The sequence below is a fragment of the Lipophrys pholis genome, assembly GCF_963383615.2.
Source record: "Lipophrys pholis genome assembly, chromosome: 19".
Classification (NCBI taxonomy): Eukaryota; Metazoa; Chordata; class Actinopteri; order Blenniiformes; family Blenniidae; genus Lipophrys; species Lipophrys pholis.
Window position 1 is genome coordinate 6,770,463 of NC_137647.1, and position 21,041 is coordinate 6,791,503.

The window sequence follows — 21,041 nt, forward strand, 5'->3', positions numbered from 1 at the left end:
TCTGGGAGCATGACATTGGTGGTTACCCTCTTGCTCTCCAGTGCAGCAGCCAGGCACTTCAGAACTTGGTTGCGGCACCAGGTGTATCTGCTTTGAGTAAGGCTGGTCTCGCAACCTACCAGGATGTGTTTCAGGGTTGCTGGAGACAAGCCAGATCCTCTTCAAACCAGAGGTGTAGATTCTTTGGAGAGGCTAGGACATCATATGTGGCTCTGAAGGTAAAGCTCAGCATATTTGCTTCCATGTTCCACAGTCTGCTCCAACTGATCTTCCTTCTCGCCATCCCCTCTCACCTGATCCAGCTGCCTTGTTTGGCTTGGGACACAGGTCTGGCACACTTGTCTGCTTACTCCAGGTGGCAGACCTCCTCAATCACTATTCGCCCACGCACAGCTGGAGTAGCCTTCTGCCATGTAGTTTTTGCACCCAAGCCTTGGCCCCGTCTGCCATGTTGGACAAGACCCACTATGTCCCGATACCTCAGATTGGACTTTGCCTGTGCCACTGCTAAACCTGGCAACCACTTCTTCCCTGTGGCTAAAGAAAGAACCATGCCTTTGACAAAAGGATCTTGGGACTCTGTGAGGGACATTTCAAACCTTGCCTTAGAACATTTGTACTCCTCCATGGGGGCTTTTCCACCGGAAAGAACCAGGTGCTAGTTCGGAGCCAGGGTCAGCCTTAGCACCAGTTCTTTGTCTTTCCACTGCTAAAGCCCCGGCTAAACTGGTGCTACGCTGGCCCCACTTCGTTGTTGGGCCAAAGAGGAGCTAGACTATGACCCGACGCGTCATCAGCTGGGGGCGGAGTTATCTCTGGAGTTATCACTGCCTAAAAGGCGGAAGCGAGGCTGAACCAGCTTTCTGAAAACTACCGCGAACACGGAGCCCCAGAGTAGTTATAGAGAAAAAAATAAAAAAGACGTGTGGGAATGATATAATAACTGTTTCCCTGAAGTTAATAATACGAGGGAACGGGATTATTTAATCCGCGTTCGCGGAGCCGCGGCTCTCGAGAGCGCTGCCGCGCTCCTCCGCTGTCAGTCCACTACGTCGGATATAATTTAGAAGCAGTTTTCCATTGTTGTTTATTTTTCACACTTTTCATGGTGACATTATTTTAACTAACGTCACGTCCAGGTCTTGTTTTGCGTTCTGACCGCAGGCTGAAGCGCTGCAGCCGCTGCGCCATGCAGTATGAGGCTGCTCCGCTCCGCTCTGAGACGCTCCGATATTATTTTTTAACCCACAGAACTTCTTTATAATGAATAGTTTTGATTCTTCAGCAACTAAAAAACAAACTACATACCACTGTAAATGAAAGCTTGGATTTTATGGGCATAAAATGAGCCTTTTAACGGCGCTTCATGTGAAAGAACTTTAATCAGTGTGTTTACGGAGGTTGCCATTGGAAACAGCTTTTAAAGCTGCGTTCTATCATTGTACACCTCCAATGTTGAAGCATCTCATTCAGACACACCCAGAAATTAAGTGAAAGGAGCAGAAAATCTCAATGTAATGCCCAAAAGTTAAAAAATAAGACCCAAACTCATACACAGGTTATTTTCTTTCCCTCTATGTCCACTCCGGGGCTCCAGACTAAAACAAGACGGACGTGGAAAAACACCAATAGAGATACGAAGAGACGTAATGTCTTCTTTCTCTTTGGTCTGCATCTGAGGTTCACGCCAAACTAGATGGAGCGACCCGGACTAAACCGATGAATACAGTCCGTCTCCTGGTTCCTGGATGAGCGCTGTCAGCGCGAAAGTGGTGAAATCAGTGACATATCACGTTTTGGAGTGACGCAATGACGTGGCTCCCACTTGGCTCCGTTAACGGTGGAAAAAGAACCGGTTCTTTGGTGGTGCTCATTTAAGAACTGGCTCTGGCACTGGCCCCGAACTAGCTCCTGGTTCTTTTTGGTGGAAAAACCCTTCATGAGACTTGAGATTTACAGGGAGAGGGCTCCATTGCTGTTCAGGCAACGGAGCTCAAAGCTATCCTTGGGGATCGTTTTGGGCCACACCTGTAGCTTGTCTCTGTAAGATTTTGCGATTATGAATGGATTTCCATATCTTTCACCCCCAAAGACAGGACTATCTCAGGCGGAACTGTGTCCGCAATCGTTTCCGGGGGGACATAATTAATAGGTGGACAGACAAGAGTGTATTGTGTTTCAAGCGTTTCTAAGTTTAAAAAGTGTTTTATTGGAGCTTAAACTTCCTGCTACCTTTTCTGATTTTTCATCTGAATATAGTTATGACCCATTCGCGAAATTTAAACAATAATAATGTTCCATCTAACCTGTGAAAAGAAATCCCTCTAACTCTGCTTTCAACAATCTGTCCATTTTTACAGAAATCGTCGGTTATGTGAGGCACTTCCGGGATCGAAGCAACCAATCAGAGTTCACCCCCGAATTCTCTGATTGGTTGACAACTATGTCTGTCACATTTGGGCTTTGCACAATTTGAGGGGGCCACCGCAGAACTTGAGCGAGGACGTGGAGAGATTGGAGAGAAACTGTTTTGATCGCTCGATCTTAAGTTTTTCTTTGTGCAATTTACATTTTTCCTCAAAATACTATTTGTCCGCTCGCACAATTAATTTTCTTGCGCTCAAATTTTACTCGCTCAGAATTTTGGCACAAATATAACTCCATAGTATGGGGGTTAGAATTTATTTTTAGGAGAAAAAAGATCGTTTTGGCTCCTGTGGATTTGGCCTAATGAAAACTGCCTTCAGTAAACTAAAGATTACCTCCAAACCTTAAGTACTTGAAAAGTAACATTTCATATGTAATCTTGTAATCATAGGCAGAACATCTTTTTAAATGTAACTTGTAACCGTAAGGTAACTTAAATTGCTCTTACATTAACTTTAATATTCAGGAAATGTACTCAAAATATGAATTATTCACATTTTACACTGTTCAAACAAAATACAGCATTCACAATACTGTTGTGGAGGTCCCCAGATGAAATAAAATATATTGATTCTTAACATGTGTGTCTTTAAAATAAAGGCAATTGGCAAATAAATAATCCTCTACAAAATAAACAAATAAAAGCAATTCCTCATTGGCTGAGCATCGAAAGAGGAAGCCTTGGTTTCCTTCTTTCTTCTCATTTGACTTCTTTCTTCTGAAACCACTTTTCATCATGGTTCAATTATACTTCCTTATTTTTAAACTTCATCGTAACCCTAACCCTTCTCTGCAAAGGCTACCTTTTGATTCACTGCGCCCTCTGGTGGAGCTCTACCATAACAACAGCAAAAAAATACTGAAAATGTGGCCGTTACAATTATTACTATTATTATTATAAGGTGTGTGCACGGGGAAACTCACACATGCTGCGAGAGAGTGCCTGGACAGACAGCAACTGAAGGAGAACGTGAAAACATGCACAGGAAAAGCAGCTGCCAGGAGGCAAAGAATGAAAACCTGTGGCTCGTAAAGACAACAGATTCCACTGGTGTAGGGAGAGAGGTGAATAAATGTTAAAAAATAAAATCCCCAAGCTGACTCCACATCTGTATAACCCGAGAGAGAGCGAGAGCAGGAGTGTAGATACTTAACCATCACTTTTCCACTGAGAGTGATTTACAACTTCAATTTTCTCCATGATAAGACTATATCCCTCATTCTAACTGGCTGTCATTTAGAGTTTTTTTTCTATTTAAAGTAACATCTAAAAGCAGTGGCGGTTTGTGATAAATTTCTTTGGTGAGGCTCTTGATTATTGTTCAGTTTCAACCAATGTTAACTTAATTTAAATACAGTGTGTTTATAAAGCACATTACAACAATTGTGCCTCTTTTAAATGATCATACTTCTAAACAGCACTTATTAAGATGACACTTTTAATAACATACTTGTAAACAAATACAAGCACATGCTATAACAGTCCCTTTTAGAAAATGAATGTGTTTAATTGGGCCTGGTTTACTTCAAATGACAGTTAGTCTGAGTTTAGGGAAGACTAAAGCCAACCTCAGGTATATTTTCACCCGACACATTAATCCATTTTTCAAAGCATTTTAGAATTGTATCTCAAAAAGTCTTGCAAAATAAACGGTGTGATTTTTTTAAACTCTTAGATTTTCAGTCATTTTATAATATGAGAATTTCCAAACATTTCATTTTAACATTAACAAACCTGGACACATTTGAACCTGACCTTCAGCCAAATTTCTCCTTTCAAATTAGAATTTTAAATCAGAAGAGATGTAACAGGGTTGATAATCAGGGACTCACTGCACATTGGCTCCATCATCACAACTCAACATCTTGGAGAAACATGCAAGAACAAACCAGAACTGACTATCCAATCACGAGCAGGTCTGGCTTTTGGCGATTTAAAAAGGTCTCGGACATCAAATGACACTGAATGGTTTAATTTTATGTCAGCAATTTGTGAAACCGTGACTAAGCACCTCTTATTTTGATATTATTCAAGTTTGTTCATTTATTTTGTTTTGTTTTTTTCTGCTCTGGGCCTGAGGACGGGCGGCGTCTTGGCGCCCTCTACTGGCCAGCCGCCACTGTAAGAATAAACCCCAACAACATAATGTCATTTGATATTTTCTTTCTTCTGCTTATACTCTCTTTTGGCTTCAACTGAAGCATGTCTGTTAAAGGAACATTGAATCTGCAGAACGATGATATTTTAGATAATCAGATGCAAAGTCCAACAACAAATCTGCCGGCTTGTAACTCCAATGTCATTCAGCTGATTGGGGAAAAGTTGAATGTTTCATTCCACACAAAAGCAAAACTCCTACAAGTCATAATGATCAGTTGGTCTACAAGTCAGCCGATAAACATTAACAAGCACATTTTCCTGACAAGCTGGTTTACAGTTGGTAGATTTATGTAAATACGACTATACAATGCAATAGTATAACTGCCTTGAGTTTCCATTCCCAAATAGAAATTTAATAGATGATAGTTTGCCATATATATCTGGAGCAATATGTCACAACTTCAACTAGACTGCAGAAAAAAATTGGACTTATGCTATGGCAATATCCCTGGTGCATATATATATATTTCAAAGTCAAACCTCATGATACCTTCCAAGATTGTTGGGTTTCAGGAATCAGGAGAATTAAGGGTGTCATGTAATCTTTGGGGCAAGCAATTTTTTTTAAACTCTCAATGCTTAATTGTGTCTTTTGGGGAAATACTATAACAGGGGTCTCAAACTCAATTGACCCGGGGGCCGCTGGAGGCAGAGTCTGGGTGAGGCTGGGCCGCATCAGGGATTCCACAAAAAAAGTTGTGCAAAAAAATCCTCAAATGTCATTATTAACAGTTTTAATGATTTCTTCTGAACACGAAGTGTTCTGAACATGAATGGCACATTGAACGTAGATCATAAACGGCTCCAGCGCTAACTTACAATAAATTCACATATTTGTGCAAGTATACTTTTATTTCCAATACATAGTTGGACATGGAACGATAACTGATAAGTACATTAGAACACGCTAGAGTCTAGCGTTAACGCATTAACGTTATACTTTCATAGCAAGGTGCGGCCCACACAATATCGTCTTGTGGGCCGCAAATGGCCCGCGGGCCACGAGTTTGAGATCCCTGTGCTACAATTTCAGAATGTCATTGACATTACAATTTTGATGTTAAAAAAACAATCTGAAATAGTTTTTGATCAGTTAATGAAAGTTTAAACATAAAATGTCTAATAATTGATATTAATTTAAAGTCACATGACTATTTGAAACCGAGATTGAGATGTTATTTTATTATCAAGAAGTGCAAGTTTGTGTAGCGAGTGTGATATAAACCGGGATTAGAACTCGGATTGCTAGATTAAAAGCCCAGAGTGCTAACCATTACACCATAGAACCGCTGGAAGTGACGACATTATGTTACATTTACAGACCACTAAAATAAGTAGAAACTTATGAGATCTTCGACAGAGATCCATAGAAATCCATAGATTTAGCATTCCTTTCAATTCTGTGCGTAAAACAGTGTGTAAAATAGTCTTTCGTGTTCATTTAAAAGAAGTTTGATATAAATCAAAGAGTTATATTTAGATCTCCGTCGTACTTCTTGGGATATATAGTTACAGTATTGAAATTGACACAGCAATTCAATGATGAACGTGAACCGTATGAGGAACTCTCATAATGATGTGATTATGTAATAACATAATTATGTTTTGCCTAATTTGTCCAATAATGACGATTTTAGCGCAATGATATGGATATAATTTCACTTATTACGGGAGAAGCTTGCGTTTTGGAGAAACCGTGAACGCACGTTTGTGGTCTTCTAGAACTCCAACTCCCATGGTGCTTTGCGTCTGTCCTGTTTTGAACGGTGGAGGCGAGCGGGAGCGTGTCAGCAGCTTGGATACAACTGGTACAGCAGTGTCGTGGTAATTGCGATACTATTCTTATCAAAGTAGACATACGTATTGTTAATTAATGGATTATTGTGTCTGTGATAATAAATTTAGGCTGACCGAAGGTGGACGGTGAGGGCCGTGTTTTACCACCACGCTCCGTCTCACTTTGACATACCTGCGCTAGCTAGGCTGACCCAAGTTCTACCTTGTTTATTCGCAGCACTAACCACCAAATTTCATCCTCACTGCGATTAATATGAAGCAATAAACGCGTGTGTTATGTCTCTACCGAGTGTGCGTCATGTTATTGAGGCATGAGGCCTCAATAATGTCCACATGGGTACCAAGCAGTCACTGTACATAGGGTATTAGCATGTGGGCTAACGTTAGCAGCCGGTTACTAAGAGAAGATCTACTCCTGGTCCTTGAGAAGTCACCCCCGTATGTCCAATGGAGAGATTAAAGTCGAAATGGGATTTTGAATGTGATCGACAGTTTAATCCATTTTCATTTAGTCCTCTTGATGTTGTTTCGTTTGTAGTGTGTGCATAGCAGACCTTACAATGGGCATCAGGTAACAACAAGGCATAAACATTGCTGTAAGGTCTTTTCATTTTTAGTATTTCTCCCAAGTGTAAAGATAGACACATCTTTCTAGATGAGGCCTTATTTAAACCAGAGTTCACTAACATCGTTGAATGTATTTGAATTTATAAGATGTCAAAGTTTTGGGTCCACGTGTTCTGTTGCAGACATCAGTTTGTTATGAGGAACATTAGAGAGTCAACAGTATGTTTGCCCTTCAGGAGCTACGATGGCAGCGGATGTTGTTGCACAGTTGGCCGACTCCTTGGCCAAGGCTGGTGTGGAAGACGGAGAGCTGAGTTATAAAGGCCAAGGAAGAAAGCTGGATGATGCTCAGTCAGGTGAATATTGAATGAGAGAGCACAAAGGTCAATTAATAAATGGATGGATTACACTATTCTCACAAATAAAATGATTAGTTGTGACATGTCTAATTTGGCTGAACATGAGCTAATCCTGTAAAAATGCATCCCTCTCTCTCAAGTGGAGGAGATAGTGAAGGAGATCCACGACTTCGAGGGCTTACAGGCTCTGAGGCTGGAGGGAAACACCGTGGGTGTGGAAGCAGCACAGGCCATCGCGAAGGCTCTGGAAACAAAGAGTGACTTTAAAGTTTGTACAGACTTAAATTCGATGAAGTATTTTACAGAGCAAATAATAATGCATTTATACAGTAAAGTAATTACTTGTAACCTACTTTTCTTGTTCAGTCATCACTCGGAACGCTTTCTTTTTATTTTCAGCGCTGTTATTGGAGTGACATGTTCACAGGTCGTCTCCGCTCTGAGATCCCACCTGCCTTGGTAAAGTACTTATTCTGCTGCGTTGTTGACCCTGAAAAATAAAATTCAGCTTCTCAAAACTGCACATCTTCCATGTATGATTGTGTCGTTACTTTATTTCCTAATGCTCAGGTTGTTGTTGTGTCTTTGTGTGGCAGAATTCTTTGGGTGATGCTCTAATGCTGGCGGGAGCCAGGCTGACTGTTCTAGACCTGAGCGATAATGCATTTGGACCAGATGGCGTGAAGGGGATCGAGAAGTTGCTCAAGAGCACCGCCTGTTTCACCTTGGAAGAGCTGCGGCTTAACAACTGTGGCATGGGAATCGGAGGTGGCAAGGTATGCAAGGAGGGTAAACGTGACTGTGATGATGTTAAGAAACTGCTCTTTTTTGCAAGTTTTACAAACTCCTTTTATCTATAATTATTAGATATCCTAGTGATTTTGTACTGTTCACTTCACAGATCCTGGCTGCTTCATTGACCCATTGCCATAAAATATCCAGTGCAGGGGGTTCCTGCCCCCTCAGTTTGAAAGTGTTTGTTGCAGGAAGAAACCGACTAGAAAACGACGGAGCCACTGCCCTCGCTCAAGCTTTCCAGGTATGCAACTGGTTGAGTCTTGACCCTTGAATAATTTTCTTTCACATAATTTTCAAAAAAATAAATAAATATGTTGGAGCCAAATCTGATTGATACCTACAAATTGACATGCTATATGCTGTATTCTTTGAACGCACGTGAAGTGGCTCTGTAAGTAGACGGATCTTACGGTTAAAGTTTGTTTTCCAAGTTGATGGGCAGCCTGGAGGAGGTCCACATGCCTCAGAATGGCATCAATCACGCCGGCATCACCGCTCTGGCCTCAGCCATGCAACACAACGCAGCACTGCGAATCCTCAACCTGAATGACAACACCTTCACAGAGAAGGGGGCTATCGCTATGGCTCAGGTAGGGTCATCCAGCAGACGTCAAATATACTGCAAAGATTTCATGTTTTAATCTGGAGGTGATAAGAAGCGACACACATATTCAGCAGACTTGGTCTGATAAATATTTATCTGGAGATAAATTACTGATTTGTATTTTTCCTGATGATAATAATAGTGGTTGCGAGTTTGGAACAGTGAGATTGTGGCGACAAGGTCAGGGTTCAAACACTCGTTTTGCCCGAATCCTACTGAGAGTTGCACGTAGAAGGCCCAGTCAAACATGCAAATCACATGATTTGTTGACACCACAAGGGAGCAGCAAAAACACAATCCTCCAAAATACATCCATAAAAACATTTTTCTCTTTACGAATAATTTTTCAGAAGTTGGTGGGATGATAATTTCTGCCCTCGCACTGTAAATAGAGCAGGCAAATAAAACTGCAATTTAATTAAAGGACCTTCAGCTTTAACATTAATGTGGAATTCAGTAGCTAAATGACCTCAAACACTAAATATATAATCGTGAGTTTTACTTGTATAATAACTTTTTAACGATTTATTATTAGAGTTGCAGTGAATGACGAGTGTGTGTCTCTCTGTCCCCCCACCCCCACCCCCTCGTCTCCTCACAGGCCCTGAAGCACCTACGTAGTGTCCAGGTGATAAACTTTGGAGATTGTCTTGTTCGACCAGCTGGAGCCAAAGCTATGGCAGAAACCGTTTCAGAGGGGCTACCAATCCTCAAGGTGAGTGACTTTCCTACCAGGTCTGAAAATTTCCAAAGTGTCACTTCTTCTCAGAGTAATAATTTCTTACACAGAGAGCTATTGTTTTACTTAAGAGTCAGTTTATTTAAATGCTTTTGAGTCTGTGGTTTTGTGTGGGGATTATTAATCTGGCTATAACCTTTCCACATCCGTGAAACCCAACGTGGTAGACCTCAATGTTGTATTTTCTTTTGCTTTGCATTCACTCCTTAATGTGTGTTTGTTTCAACAGGAACTCAATCTGTCATATGGCGAGATAACCGAGGAGGCGGGTCTGGCTGTGGCTCAGGCTGTAAAGGGAAAGGATAAGCTGGAGAAACTCGACTTAAACGGTACGAGATTGTGATTTCTGTTTTTCACACATTTGCATTAATTTTGTAAATATCTAGAATAAAAAAGCTTCTTTAGCTTAGACTCCTCTGATTGCACTGTGGAGAAAGAAATGCCCTCTGTTTTCAGGTAACTGTCTCGGAGAAGATGGCTGCATGGCTGTTAAAGACACAATGGAAAGCTTGAACATGGGAGAGATTCTGGGAACACTCAGGTAATAAACCTTGTAGTTCGACTCCTGTCTTCTTGTCCACTTCGTTATCACAGGAGGCTACTTTGACGGCGATTACAAATCCACACTGGTTATTTAAAAATACATCGTGACTCATCGAGTCACTTTTGGTCCCTTGAGCCAAATAAATAGCAGAAGAAGCTCCGAGGATTCAGCACCGAACGCCGGAGGAAACATCTGCAGTCTGCTCCACAATGACTTCTCACATGCCGTTTATTCAAGTGTTGCTGTCAGCCATCACAAGGCACCTCTTGTTTTTAAATGATCTTCAGCGATGACGAGGGAGAGCCTGAAGACGACGACGACGACGACGATGAGGATGAAGAGGACGATGAGGATGATTTAGAAGACGTGGATGAAGAGGAATTGGAGGAGGAAGAGGAAGAAGAGGAGGAGGAAGAGGAGCACAGTGCCAGAAAGGTTGGATAAAAGTCTATTCATGAGCAGAAGCATCGCAAAGAATTTACACTCGGAAAACGACCTGTTGGCACAAGTTCAGATCTCCATAAAGAGACATAACATCATGAATTCAAAGTGTTAAATTATTCAAAGCCCCTGAATCATTTTTGTTTTTCCGTGATTACTTTGCTCACGTTATATATTTTCTTGCCTTCCTTTTCTGCCCCCTCAGTTTTCCACCCCAGTATCGGCGCCACGACCACCAGACGTCTCGTCCTTCCTCAGCTTCCCGTCCCCAGACAAGCTGCTCAAACTGGGAGCCAACAGAGCGCTGCTCATCGAGCAGCAGGTAAACACACTTGATGATGAGGATGTCAACCTTTTACGTTTCATTAATTTACTGGTAGAACCTGCTTAACGGCTGATGATGAGTCAGTTTACAGATTTAACTCATGAGTTACCGTTCAGTGTTTGTACCTGTGCAAGCAGTCAAGGGGATGCTGCAGTTTCTTTGTGTCTGTAATGTAAGATGGCGTTTATTCTGTTTTCAGGTGGATGTTTCAGATCCTACAAAAACAGCCGAAGCCTTCCTTAAAATTGCTTCAGTGTACAAGGAGGAGAACCGAGACGTTAAGAATGCAGTGCTGGACAGTATTGGTGAGGCCCTTTGACTTTCAGTTTCTTGTATCTGCCTCCACCGACCGTGATCAGGTGCACACTGAAAATCATCTTTATTATGTGTGATCATGTAAAGAGTGAAATTCCATATGTTTTATATGATAACAGCAGTCAACTGATTATGAGAAATTAAACTAAAGCAGCAAGAATTTTCCCAAATAGTCGTAGGTCTTGTGTGGGTGTATGAAGTTTACCTGATTTATTTACATTATTCCAATCCGGAAGAAAGAACATGACAGGTGAAAGTCACCCGACTATCATACAACAAACTATCATATGCATTAGGTTTTAGTAGATTTTGGAACCGCTTCTGGAATAAAGAAGAGATTAATTTCACATTAAATAAAATGAGAATCTGATCATTTTAAACAAGATAAAACAGATGTTTTGAAAGTGGGAGAGTCTTGAGTTTTCACAGAGCGCTTGAGCTGATCCCAGCTGGGTGAAGGCAGGTTACACCCTGGACAGTGCCAGTCCTTCACAGGGCAAACACAGAGAAACTGACACACACACACACACACACACACACACACACACACACACACACACACACACACACACACACACACACACACACACACACACACACACACACACACACACACACACACACACACACACACACACACACACACACACACACACACACACACACACACACACACACACACACACACACGTATTTACACCTCGAGGGCAAGTTAGGGTCACCAATTACCTTCACTTGCATGTTCTTGGGCTGTGTAAGGAAATCAAAAAATAACCAAAGGTTATTTAAACATTTACTTCCCTTTTGTTAACAGTTTTTAAATAAGCTTCTTTACTCTCGCAGATGCGCTTCTGAGAAAAGCTTACAACACTCCTTCCTTCCAAGGATGCAGCTTTGTGTCTTCTCTGCTCGTGCTGCTTGGACTTATCAAGGTATGCTTCATTTGGACACGCTTCATGTGTATCAGTTGAACGTTGGACATCGTTCCCGTTACCTGTCCCTATGTCTCATCCTCTCCACCGTCTGTGCGCCGCTCAGAGCGAAGACAAAGTCAAGCCTGTGGTCGTGGTTCCGGGACACCTGCATGCTTTGGAGCATGTCGTACAGCAGGATTACTTCCCCGAACAGAGTGTGGCCGTGTTGGAGGCTTTCATGTCCCGGTAAGGATGTGATAGAATGAGCCCATCGGCATGAAGCTTCCAGGTACAAACACAACAAATTCTGCTCCGTTCTTATCGGTGAATCACTGCTTTTCATGTGTGCACTTATTGCGTTGGCGATGGCGGAATTTTTCTGGTGGCTGGCTGCTCACTCTCGCGTTGGAATATGTTTATTGGATCTTTATATGAAATAAAACTGTTTTTCCTGATGTGCAGTTAAATTAGGAATTTAACCTCCCCCTGCTGTTGGCAATAATACAACATCAAGAGGGTGAAACCTGTTTCACAATGTACAGAAACCAGCTCATGTCTTTTAAAGGCTCCTGCAGACTCTGATCTGCTGCACGGTGTAACATACCCGTAGTTTTTCTCAAACTGCAGCGCAGAAGTAAGCTTCACTAAACAGCGTCAACCTCCTCTAGGTCGGAGTTGACAAACACTACAACATATGTCAACAGGCTTGATTAACCACACGATCATGTTGGTCATTCAAGAGATAAATACATGAAGCAAACTATTAAGTGGACTAGTTCTCGTAGCATTAATGTACAGGGGAACGCATTAGACATTGATGGAGTGTTTGCCAGAGACCAGCAGGAATCTGTAGAGTTAGTTATGTTATTTTGCACCCCCTAAAATACAACGGGTTCCTTTAAACACATAAGTCTTTGATTTTCAAACCTTTCTGAAATTCTGCTTGGAGGCAGTCGTCAGTTCAAGCTTCAGTGAGGAGATTATCCCGAAAGGCCTTTTTGCTTTTTCATGTAATTGCCAGTCAGATTATCCATTATTATTAAAATATGTTTATATTATCTGATTTATCAGACCACTTTAGGAATCCAGCTCAAGACAGTAATTATTTGACTAATCTTCACATTTGCACCAACAGAAATCAGAGCAGACTAAAGTGAATCTCAAACATTAGAAATGTTTCCGCTGCAGATCAAACAACTGAAGTTCTTCACTGTCACTTCGTCACTAACCGACCAAAGGAAAACTGCCAACTCACAATCCTTTCTTTTTTGAAAAATGTCATTTAATCAACCGTTTAAAGATTTAAAAAATAATAATTCAATTCACAGGAGCAGCAAGACCTTGGAGTCATGCGGCAACGCCAGACACGTACTACAGTCCACGCTGCAGAGAGTGAAGTCTGAGAGCTGAGGGCGCCGTTCGTTCACACACTGAACTTTGACTGGTCACGGGTGGACTTTTGGAAACAACCCCAGCAAGATTAAACCGAGCAGCACTTAAGGGAAAACTGCTCTCCATCACAAGGAGGGACTGAACACCGACTTTGGACTGGACCTGAATGCATTTTGTCTGTGTGAAGTGAATTTAAACTCAAAACGCCACTGATAACTCGGAGTCTATCATCTGTTTAGTTGTCGTGAGGAGGAAGAGGATTCACTCGTCTGGTCAGTGGCTGCGTGAGTGCAATCCGAAAAGCTCTGATCACATTTATAATGGACTGCTCAAACATCCGCTAAGTTTTCTATTTTGACTTATTATGGTCAGATTACAGGGGTATTATAACATATTTAGTCTCGACTTAGACCTAAAAAAAAGACATACTGAAATTTGTTGTTTTGCCTTTTACTGTTTGTGTAGGAGCTTTTAGATTTGTTTGAAGAAAATAAAGCGTTTTAATGTTGGGCATCTTTATTTTTTTATTTCGTTTCTGTTGCGCCTGTTTGGTGAGACTGTTTAGACTGAACAAATAATGGAGAAATGAAGATCCCGGACATAAAGCAAGTCTGGGTTTTTTTCTTACACGGTACTACTTGCAAATAAAGTCACTCTTGTGTTTGAGCCCCCGACTCGGCACAAAATGTGAAGCCGCTGTGCTAATTAGCACCGAGGGAGCTCAGAGATCAGGGGTCACCGCAAGAAGAATTTACCACATCGTGCTTGTTAACCTGGCGGAGCTTCGTGCTGGACACACACTCACACACGCTGAAGTCCGAAGAGGACAGTTGTAGTCTGATGAGATCTTAACTGAGTGAGCGCCGATAGTTCATTTCATTGAAGGTAAGACCTGCATATTCATATTCTCAATGAATTTCGGTTTTGGAGGTCAAACTGCGTCTTTGAAATATGTTTTCTGCAGATACAAGATTTTGAATCGAAGATTCATTCTTCTCAAGAAAATAAAAGAAAATCTTTACAGCAAAGTTAAGTCTAGTCAAAGTGCACTTTTTGACACATCCCTGCAGATGCAGTTCTACACTTCGGTCTTCCTGTTGCTTTTAATACAAAGTTCATCAGCTGAAGCAGGAAAATGTCCTAAAGAGTGCAGCTGTGACGGTGCAAAGCTCTCAGTAACCTGCGTCGGCAAGAACCTGACCGAGATCCCGCCAACCATCGACGAGGTGAAGCATTCAAACATTTTCACTTTAGTCACTTTTCCACCCTCTTATTTTTCACCTTCTTAGATTCTCAGTTTCTTCATTGTGGTTGCTAAGAATCGTGAAACAAGACCATAATTGTGTTTTATTACCCTCATCTTTTCCACAATGAGAACTGTGTAAAAATAACCAAAGCAGCCAACAACACATTTTTTTAAATTAAAGTAATTTACTAAAATCAGTTTATTATAGTTTAATAAAGATGGATATCAATCCTGTCCAGGTCCTATCCTGCCATTCCTCTAATTTCCAGTTATTACATTCATTCAGATTACTTTAAAAAAAAAAAAAGTTATTCTATATATTCCTTGATAACAGCTTATGTGGTCTCACAGTCTTCAGTACTGTTGTGGGTTTTCAATATTTCATGTGTAATGGAGCAACCAATACACTTTTTCCGAAATATCCTCCCCACCTCTTAAGCTGACTCATGGCTCAGTGTATTTTCTATAAAACTTATGAATAATAAATCTTGTCTCACACCCAAGAAATGTTCTTTTGAATCTTTATCGCAATAAATTGGACAGTTTAGGCTTTATATGACTGCTTGCAAGCATTCGTAGTGAGAGCATGATGAAAGATGCACACGTCTGACTTGAGTCACGTGCTCCAGATATTTCATTCATTCTGCTGACCTCCAGATTACGCTGAAATTGGACCTGAGGAATAACAACCTGCAGCTGCTCTCCAGGGGTGCGTTTGTGCACACGCCGTACCTCACCCACCTCAGCCTGCAGCGATGCAACATCATCAAGGTGAAAGAAGGCGCTTTCCGCACTCTTGGTCGCGTGGTCTCGCTGAACCTGGCGTACAACAAAATCGACATCTTGTACCAGGTAAGGTCGGCGGGCAAACGTGCACCGAGTCTTTAAATGAGTTCCAGTTTTTGATTCTCTTAATCTCCCGTCTCTCCTTTCCAACTTCCACCCCTGCAGGAGTCCTTTGACGGCCTCTCGTCCTTGAAGGAGCTCAACCTGGACCATAATCGTATCGAAGAGATCCAACCTGGAGCCTTCATGCAGCTTGGCTTTCTCAACACGCTGACCCTCACCCACAACCAGCTCGTATACATCCCCAACATGGCCTTCCAGGTACTTGGATTTATTGCCAACAGGAACCGAGCAATGCTCTATGTGTGATCTACTGATAAGGATTCTGTTTGAGAATAACCCTCCACTCTCCAGGGTCTTCAAAGCATCAAGTGGCTTCGCCTCAGCCACAACTCCCTGAACAACCTGGCGCCGGAGGCGTTCGCGGGGCTCTTCGCCCTCAGTCGAATCAGTCTGGATCACAACGAGCTGCAGTTCTTCCCCACACAGACAATGACGAGGTGGGATCTCAGTCTGAGACAATGTTAACATGATATTTGCTTCATATTAATTTTGTTCTCTGCACTTTGTGAAGACTCCGTGAAGTCACGCGCCTGGACATGAGTCACAACCCCATGATCTACCTCGGCGAGGAATCTGTGTCCATGGTCAAGCTTACACACCTCCACCTGAACCACATGTCCCTCCAGGATCTGTCGGACCAGGCCTTGTCAGGAGCCCCGCTCCTCTCCCACCTGGACCTCAGCCACAATCAGCTCCGCTACCTGGAGCCGCTTTCAGGCCCCAAAGACCTGAGCAGCCTCAACCTGAGCGGTACGACTGTGTGGCGGTTTCATACACTGACATCACTACACACACACCACTTGATGCAAAACGTGTTTGTATCAGACGAGGAAAAGGATTAATACAGTATAGTGTACATTTGTCATGTATTTGTTGATCGACAATAATGTTTCTCATAGGAAATCCACTTTACTGTAACTGCTACATGCGGCCCCTGAAGGAGTGGGCGAGATCTGGTGGGGTGAAGCTGGTGGGAGCCTGTGCTGGACCCCCTCACCTCTCAGACGAGCCCCTGCAAGCCGTGGCTCCTGTGGACCTAAGGTGCCGCAGCAGGATGGAGACGCTGAAGGAGGAGGAGGAGGATGATGAAGGCATCAAAAGCTCCCCGTCCACACCCACAACCACAGCCAAGCCCAAGCAGAAAGTCAAGTGTCCAGTTAACTGTGAATGTGATGTGAGTGTTGGATTTCTTATCCATGGGGGGATATTTTCTGCACTTCCAACATTTTATGCTTTATTTCAGTATAAACCACAAAGTGAGGTAATTCTACAGTTTCTCTTTAAGTAGTATACAGCTTATATCGCTTGTGATGTTGTTTTCTGCAACTCCAGGCAGCTGGAAACGGTTAAATCAATCGTTATAATTCACATTATGTTATACGCCGGTCATCCAACTAAAAACAATCACAGTGAGCACACAGCTGCTGACTTCTCATTTCCATTGCCATATACCTATGTGGGGAATTTAAATTTAATTGAGTTAAACACCAGATAGTAAATAAAGTACTGTGCGATGGTGTCAGATGTCATAATTTTAAAACCTGATTCAGAATAAAGAAAGACGCAAAGCATAAATTATTTTCTTACAAGCTTTAAAAAGCCATGCAACCGTCATCCAACTACTTTTGAAGTTGGAAATGTGAAACACTTTATGCTTTATGCTTTAGGAACTTTGTGATACATTTTAAAACCTCTACATCTAAAAAGATACAGCACTGAGAATGGTGCAAATCTGTTCTGCAGTGTGAGGTTTATGCTTTCTTTTTTTTTTTACCAGATTAACAACAAAATGAATTCAATTAAAGGGCCGGTAACATGTCAAACTTGTGTTTACGGTTGTTCAGCCACTGTGTATAATTGCCAGAGTTGTTTTGTAAATAAGCCACTTGATTACGATCCTCAGAGCGAAGCCCAGCACGCCACGTGCGAGGGTCGAGGGCACACCAAAATCCCTCGAGGCTTCCCCGCCAAGACACAGCTGCTCGACCTCCGGAGCAATCACTTCCACCACCTCCCTGCCAACAGCTTCCCGGGAGCCAGCCAAGCAGTTTCTCTTCACCTCGAATTCTGTAAAATCCGTGAAATTGAAGGGGGTGCCTTCCAGGGTATGAAAGACCTCTTATATCTGTATCTTTCTGACAATGACCTGACATCTTTGGAGCGCAGAGCCTTCGCCGGAGTCCCCAAACTCACCTACCTCCACCTGGAGGGGAATCGACTGGCTCAGTTCCCTGGATCAGGTCCGTCGCCAGTCATTGTAAATACTGTTTGTCTGTCAACACAGGAAGTAAAACCTGGATTATCTTCTCTGTCTTGCAGCTCTTTCACTCCTACCAAATCTGTTTGTGTTACATCTGGAGCGAAATGTCATCTCCAAGCTCGAGCCTGCTGGGCTGCCGTCGTCCGTGACCCCGAAACTCAAGGAACTGTATTTGAGCAACAACACTATAGCCGTTATAAACAGGGCTGCTCTGGACTCTGCTCTCCTGGGGACTCTTCACCTGGACTCAAATCAGCTGAGGGAGGTTCCGACCCACGCTCTGTCTGGTGCTCCTAATCTGGAGGAGCTCAACCTTTCTCAGAACCTGATATCCTGGGTAGGACCAAAAGCTTTTCAGCCCATTTCCCAAAGTCTGAAGCGGCTTTACATGGATCACATGGGAATGGAGAAGGTACTAATGCTGAGATTTCAAACTGCGTTGTTCCGTTTGTTTTAGGAAGACGATTCTCACAATATTCACAGTTCATACAGTTGTTACAAAGCCGGTTATAAATTTAAAAGACTTTCTTATTTAATCATGTATTTGTTTATATACAGCATATTATATTTATTTGTCTATTTCTCAAACAGGCTGGGCGCAATTTATCCGTTCACTTTTGATTAATTGGTTTCATAATGATCATTTTGGTCGAAATTAATTGTATTTTTGCGCTGGCCCTTTGGGTAATTACCCTTGGTCTTGCTGAGTCATTAATCATCTCTGTTTTTGGGACTTCATTTAGATGTCCAGAGACGCCCTGTTAGGTCTGGGAGCAGGACTGCGAGCGCTGACTGTGAGAGGGAACAAGCTGAAGGAGCTTCCTGACCTGAGTCCACTCACCGGCCTGGAGGTGGTGGATTTGCAGGACAACCCGCTGCAGTGCGACTGTCTTCTGATGCCTCTACGCAGGTAAGTTAACAGTAAAATTGAACCTGAACTAAACCATGTCTAGTATTCATGATAATTTAGTCTATGGTTTGTTGCTTAGATGGATGGAAAATGTGGGTTTGGAGGTGATTGCAACCTGTGGTCACCCGCCCGAGCTCCGAGGTAAGAAGGTCAAGGATTTCCACATCTTCACGTCCTGCCCGGAAGAAGTCTCTCGTCCAGCGGAGGAAGTTGTTGTGACTTCAAGGCCTCTTAAAAAAACTCCCAAAGTGAAGAAACCCAAACCCAGCTCATTGAAGTCTCCCAAAGTGAAACCTCGGCCCGACAAAAACAAATTTAAAGTGAATAAACCAGCCAAGAAACAACCTGTGACACCAAAACGGTCCAAGAACAAGAGCGCACAATAATACCTAAATGTAAAATATTTCACTGCTTCAGACATGTTTTTAAGTAAAGTGTGCTTCATTCCAAATCTGTGTTCTTTTTTTTCTTGCCACTCTGGTCAGATAGGACCTGATTTGCACTTCCACCAAAATCAAATCATAGATGATTGAAACTTTTGGAGAGTAGGGCCATACAACATGTGCATCTGCACTGTATCAACAGTCCAGACTCCTGCTGGCGGTGTTATGATGAGCTTTGAGGCCCGTTAATACCAAGCATTGTTTCTGCAATACTCTCAAACTGTGTATTGTTATGACCCTTTATGACCAGCGTGTATCCACGGTAACCCATCCAATAGACACTTCCAGTAATATAAAGCAACATGTCACAATAGTATTATGTACTAGATAATACCACACATCTGTTTTGGAGCTGGGTGAAACAATTCTCTCGGTTGGAAAGATTCAAGGTATTTAGTGTCATATACACGGTAGATACATATATTGGTTCACAGAAACTCTGATTTTGTTCTGTGTACCAGCATGTAATAAACCTATAGTTCAAAATGCTAGGGTAGGGGTAAAATGATAACACAATCAACAAAAATATTAACAATTGGAATTAAAATATATCCCTTTTAATGTACATTGCACAGCTAATCATGATGGTCATACTGCACATATGCCATTAAAGTGGACTTGTCCGGCTGAAAGTTGCAAAGATTTCTCCAACATTTGGTCAATCAAGATGGGGCAATGTTGGAGCTGAGTAGCTTGTATTTATAGAGCTTTCAATTCAAGGTGTTACTCACATGAAGGTTATGTTAGGCTTATGTGATAGATCAACATTTTTTTATTTCTCTTATGTACTTGATGCCACATTTTCATCTGTAAAATACTTAACATTACCAAATACAGCACATGTAATATAATCTGTCATTGTTTACGATTGTTGAAGGACAGACTTTATAAGCTATCTAGGATTTGTCTGCCTTTTGGCCTCATCTCTTTATTTAATTGGCAAATTAATGTGAATTCTGATTTATGTGTGGGGGGGGGGACTATTTATCTAAATTCCATGTACATTAATTGTCACAATCTAGCTCTGCAGAATGCCTGATTATGAGCCACTACAGGTACTTCTCAAAAAATTAGCATATTATGATAAAGTTCATTATTTTCCATAATGTAATGATAAAAATTAGACTTTCATATATTTTAGATTCATTACACAAAACTGAAGTAGTTCAAGCCTTTTATTGTTTTAATATAGATGATTTTGGCAAAAAAGTAAAGAAAAACCAAAAATCCCCATCTCAAAAAATTAGCATATTTCATCTGACCAATAAAAGAAAAGTGTTTTTAATACAAAAAAAAAGTCAACCTTCAAATAATTATGTTCAGTTATGCATTCAATACTTGGTCGGGAATCCTTTTGCAGAAATGACTGCTTCAATGCGGCGTGGCATGGAGTCAATCAGCCGGTGGCACTGCTCAGGTGTTCTGGAGGCCCAGGATGCTTTGATAGCGGCCTTAAGCTCATCCACAGTGTTGGTCTGGTGTCTCTCAACTTCCTCTTCACAATATCCCACATATTCTCAATGGGGTTCAGGTCAGGAGAGTTGGCGGGCCAATCGAGCACAGTAATACCATGGTCAGTAAACCATTTGCCAGTGGTTTTGGCACTGTGAGCAGGTGCCAGGTCATGCTGAAAAAGGAAATCTTCATCTCCATAAAGCTTTTCAGCAGATGGAAGCATGAAGTGCTCCAAAATCTCCTGATAGCTAGCTGCATTGACCCTGCCCTTGATAAAACAAAGTGGACCAACACCAGCAGCTGACATGGCACCCCAGACCATCACTGACTGTGGGTACTTGACACTGGACTTCAGGCATTTTGGCATGTCCTTCTCCCCAGTCTTCCTCCAGACTCTGGAACCTTTATTTCCGAATGACATGCAAAATTTGCTTT

At 42.0% G+C, this 21,041-nt stretch overlaps 2 protein-coding genes across 5 annotated transcripts; both read left to right on the forward strand.

Moving 5' to 3' along the window:
* Window positions 1-6,328: 6,328 nt before the first annotated feature.
* On the forward strand, window positions 6,329-13,892 carry LOC308125097 (ran GTPase-activating protein 1-like). Of its 4 annotated transcripts, none has more exons than XM_080488601.1 (16): window positions 6,329-6,412; window positions 7,189-7,308; window positions 7,452-7,579; window positions 7,711-7,770; window positions 7,908-8,087; window positions 8,213-8,350; window positions 8,541-8,699; window positions 9,315-9,428; window positions 9,682-9,781; window positions 9,909-9,993; window positions 10,284-10,431; window positions 10,643-10,759; window positions 10,962-11,067; window positions 11,921-12,009; window positions 12,116-12,280; window positions 13,320-13,892. In XM_080488601.1, exons 2-15 carry the CDS (start codon window positions 7,197-7,199, stop codon window positions 12,239-12,241), a joined length of 1,662 nt encoding a protein of 553 aa, XP_080344727.1. In that variant the 5' UTR covers window positions 6,329-6,412; window positions 7,189-7,196; the 3' UTR covers window positions 12,242-12,280; window positions 13,320-13,892. The 4 variants fall into 4 exon arrangements, with proteins under 4 accessions (XP_080344727.1, XP_080344725.1, XP_080344728.1 ...); XM_080488599.1 differs by having other exon boundaries at window positions 6,334-6,412; window positions 12,116-12,237; XM_080488602.1 differs by having other exon boundaries at window positions 6,340-6,396.
* Window positions 13,486-19,156, forward strand: chadla (chondroadherin-like a). Its single transcript, XM_080488598.1, has 11 exons — window positions 13,486-14,268; window positions 14,454-14,609; window positions 15,287-15,481; window positions 15,581-15,736; window positions 15,830-15,975; window positions 16,050-16,288; window positions 16,438-16,712; window positions 17,442-17,778; window positions 17,858-18,210; window positions 18,542-18,708; window positions 18,788-19,156. Exons 2-11 carry the CDS (start codon window positions 14,454-14,456, stop codon window positions 19,092-19,094), a joined length of 2,331 nt encoding a protein of 776 aa, XP_080344724.1. The 5' UTR covers window positions 13,486-14,268; the 3' UTR covers window positions 19,095-19,156.
* The last annotated feature ends 1,885 nt before the right edge of the window (window positions 19,157-21,041 follow it).

Coding starts and splice junctions, on each gene's coding strand:
- LOC308125097 (XM_080488599.1), top strand. CDS start 7,197: ATGGCAGCGGATGTTGTTGCACAGTTGGCCGACTCCTTGGCCAAGGCT. Junction 8,351..8,540: donor CCCTCGCTCAAGCTTTCCAG/GTATGCAACTGG, acceptor TTGTTTTCCAAG/TTGATGGGCAGCCTGGAGGA. Junction 9,994..10,283: donor GAGATTCTGGGAACACTCAG/GTAATAAACCTT, acceptor AATGATCTTCAG/CGATGACGAGGGAGAGCCTG.
- chadla (XM_080488598.1), top strand. CDS start 14,454: ATGCAGTTCTACACTTCGGTCTTCCTGTTGCTTTTAATACAAAGTTCA. Junction 15,482..15,580: donor AAATCGACATCTTGTACCAG/GTAAGGTCGGCG, acceptor CCACCCCTGCAG/GAGTCCTTTGACGGCCTCTC. Junction 15,976..16,049: donor CCCACACAGACAATGACGAG/GTGGGATCTCAG, acceptor CACTTTGTGAAG/ACTCCGTGAAGTCACGCGCC.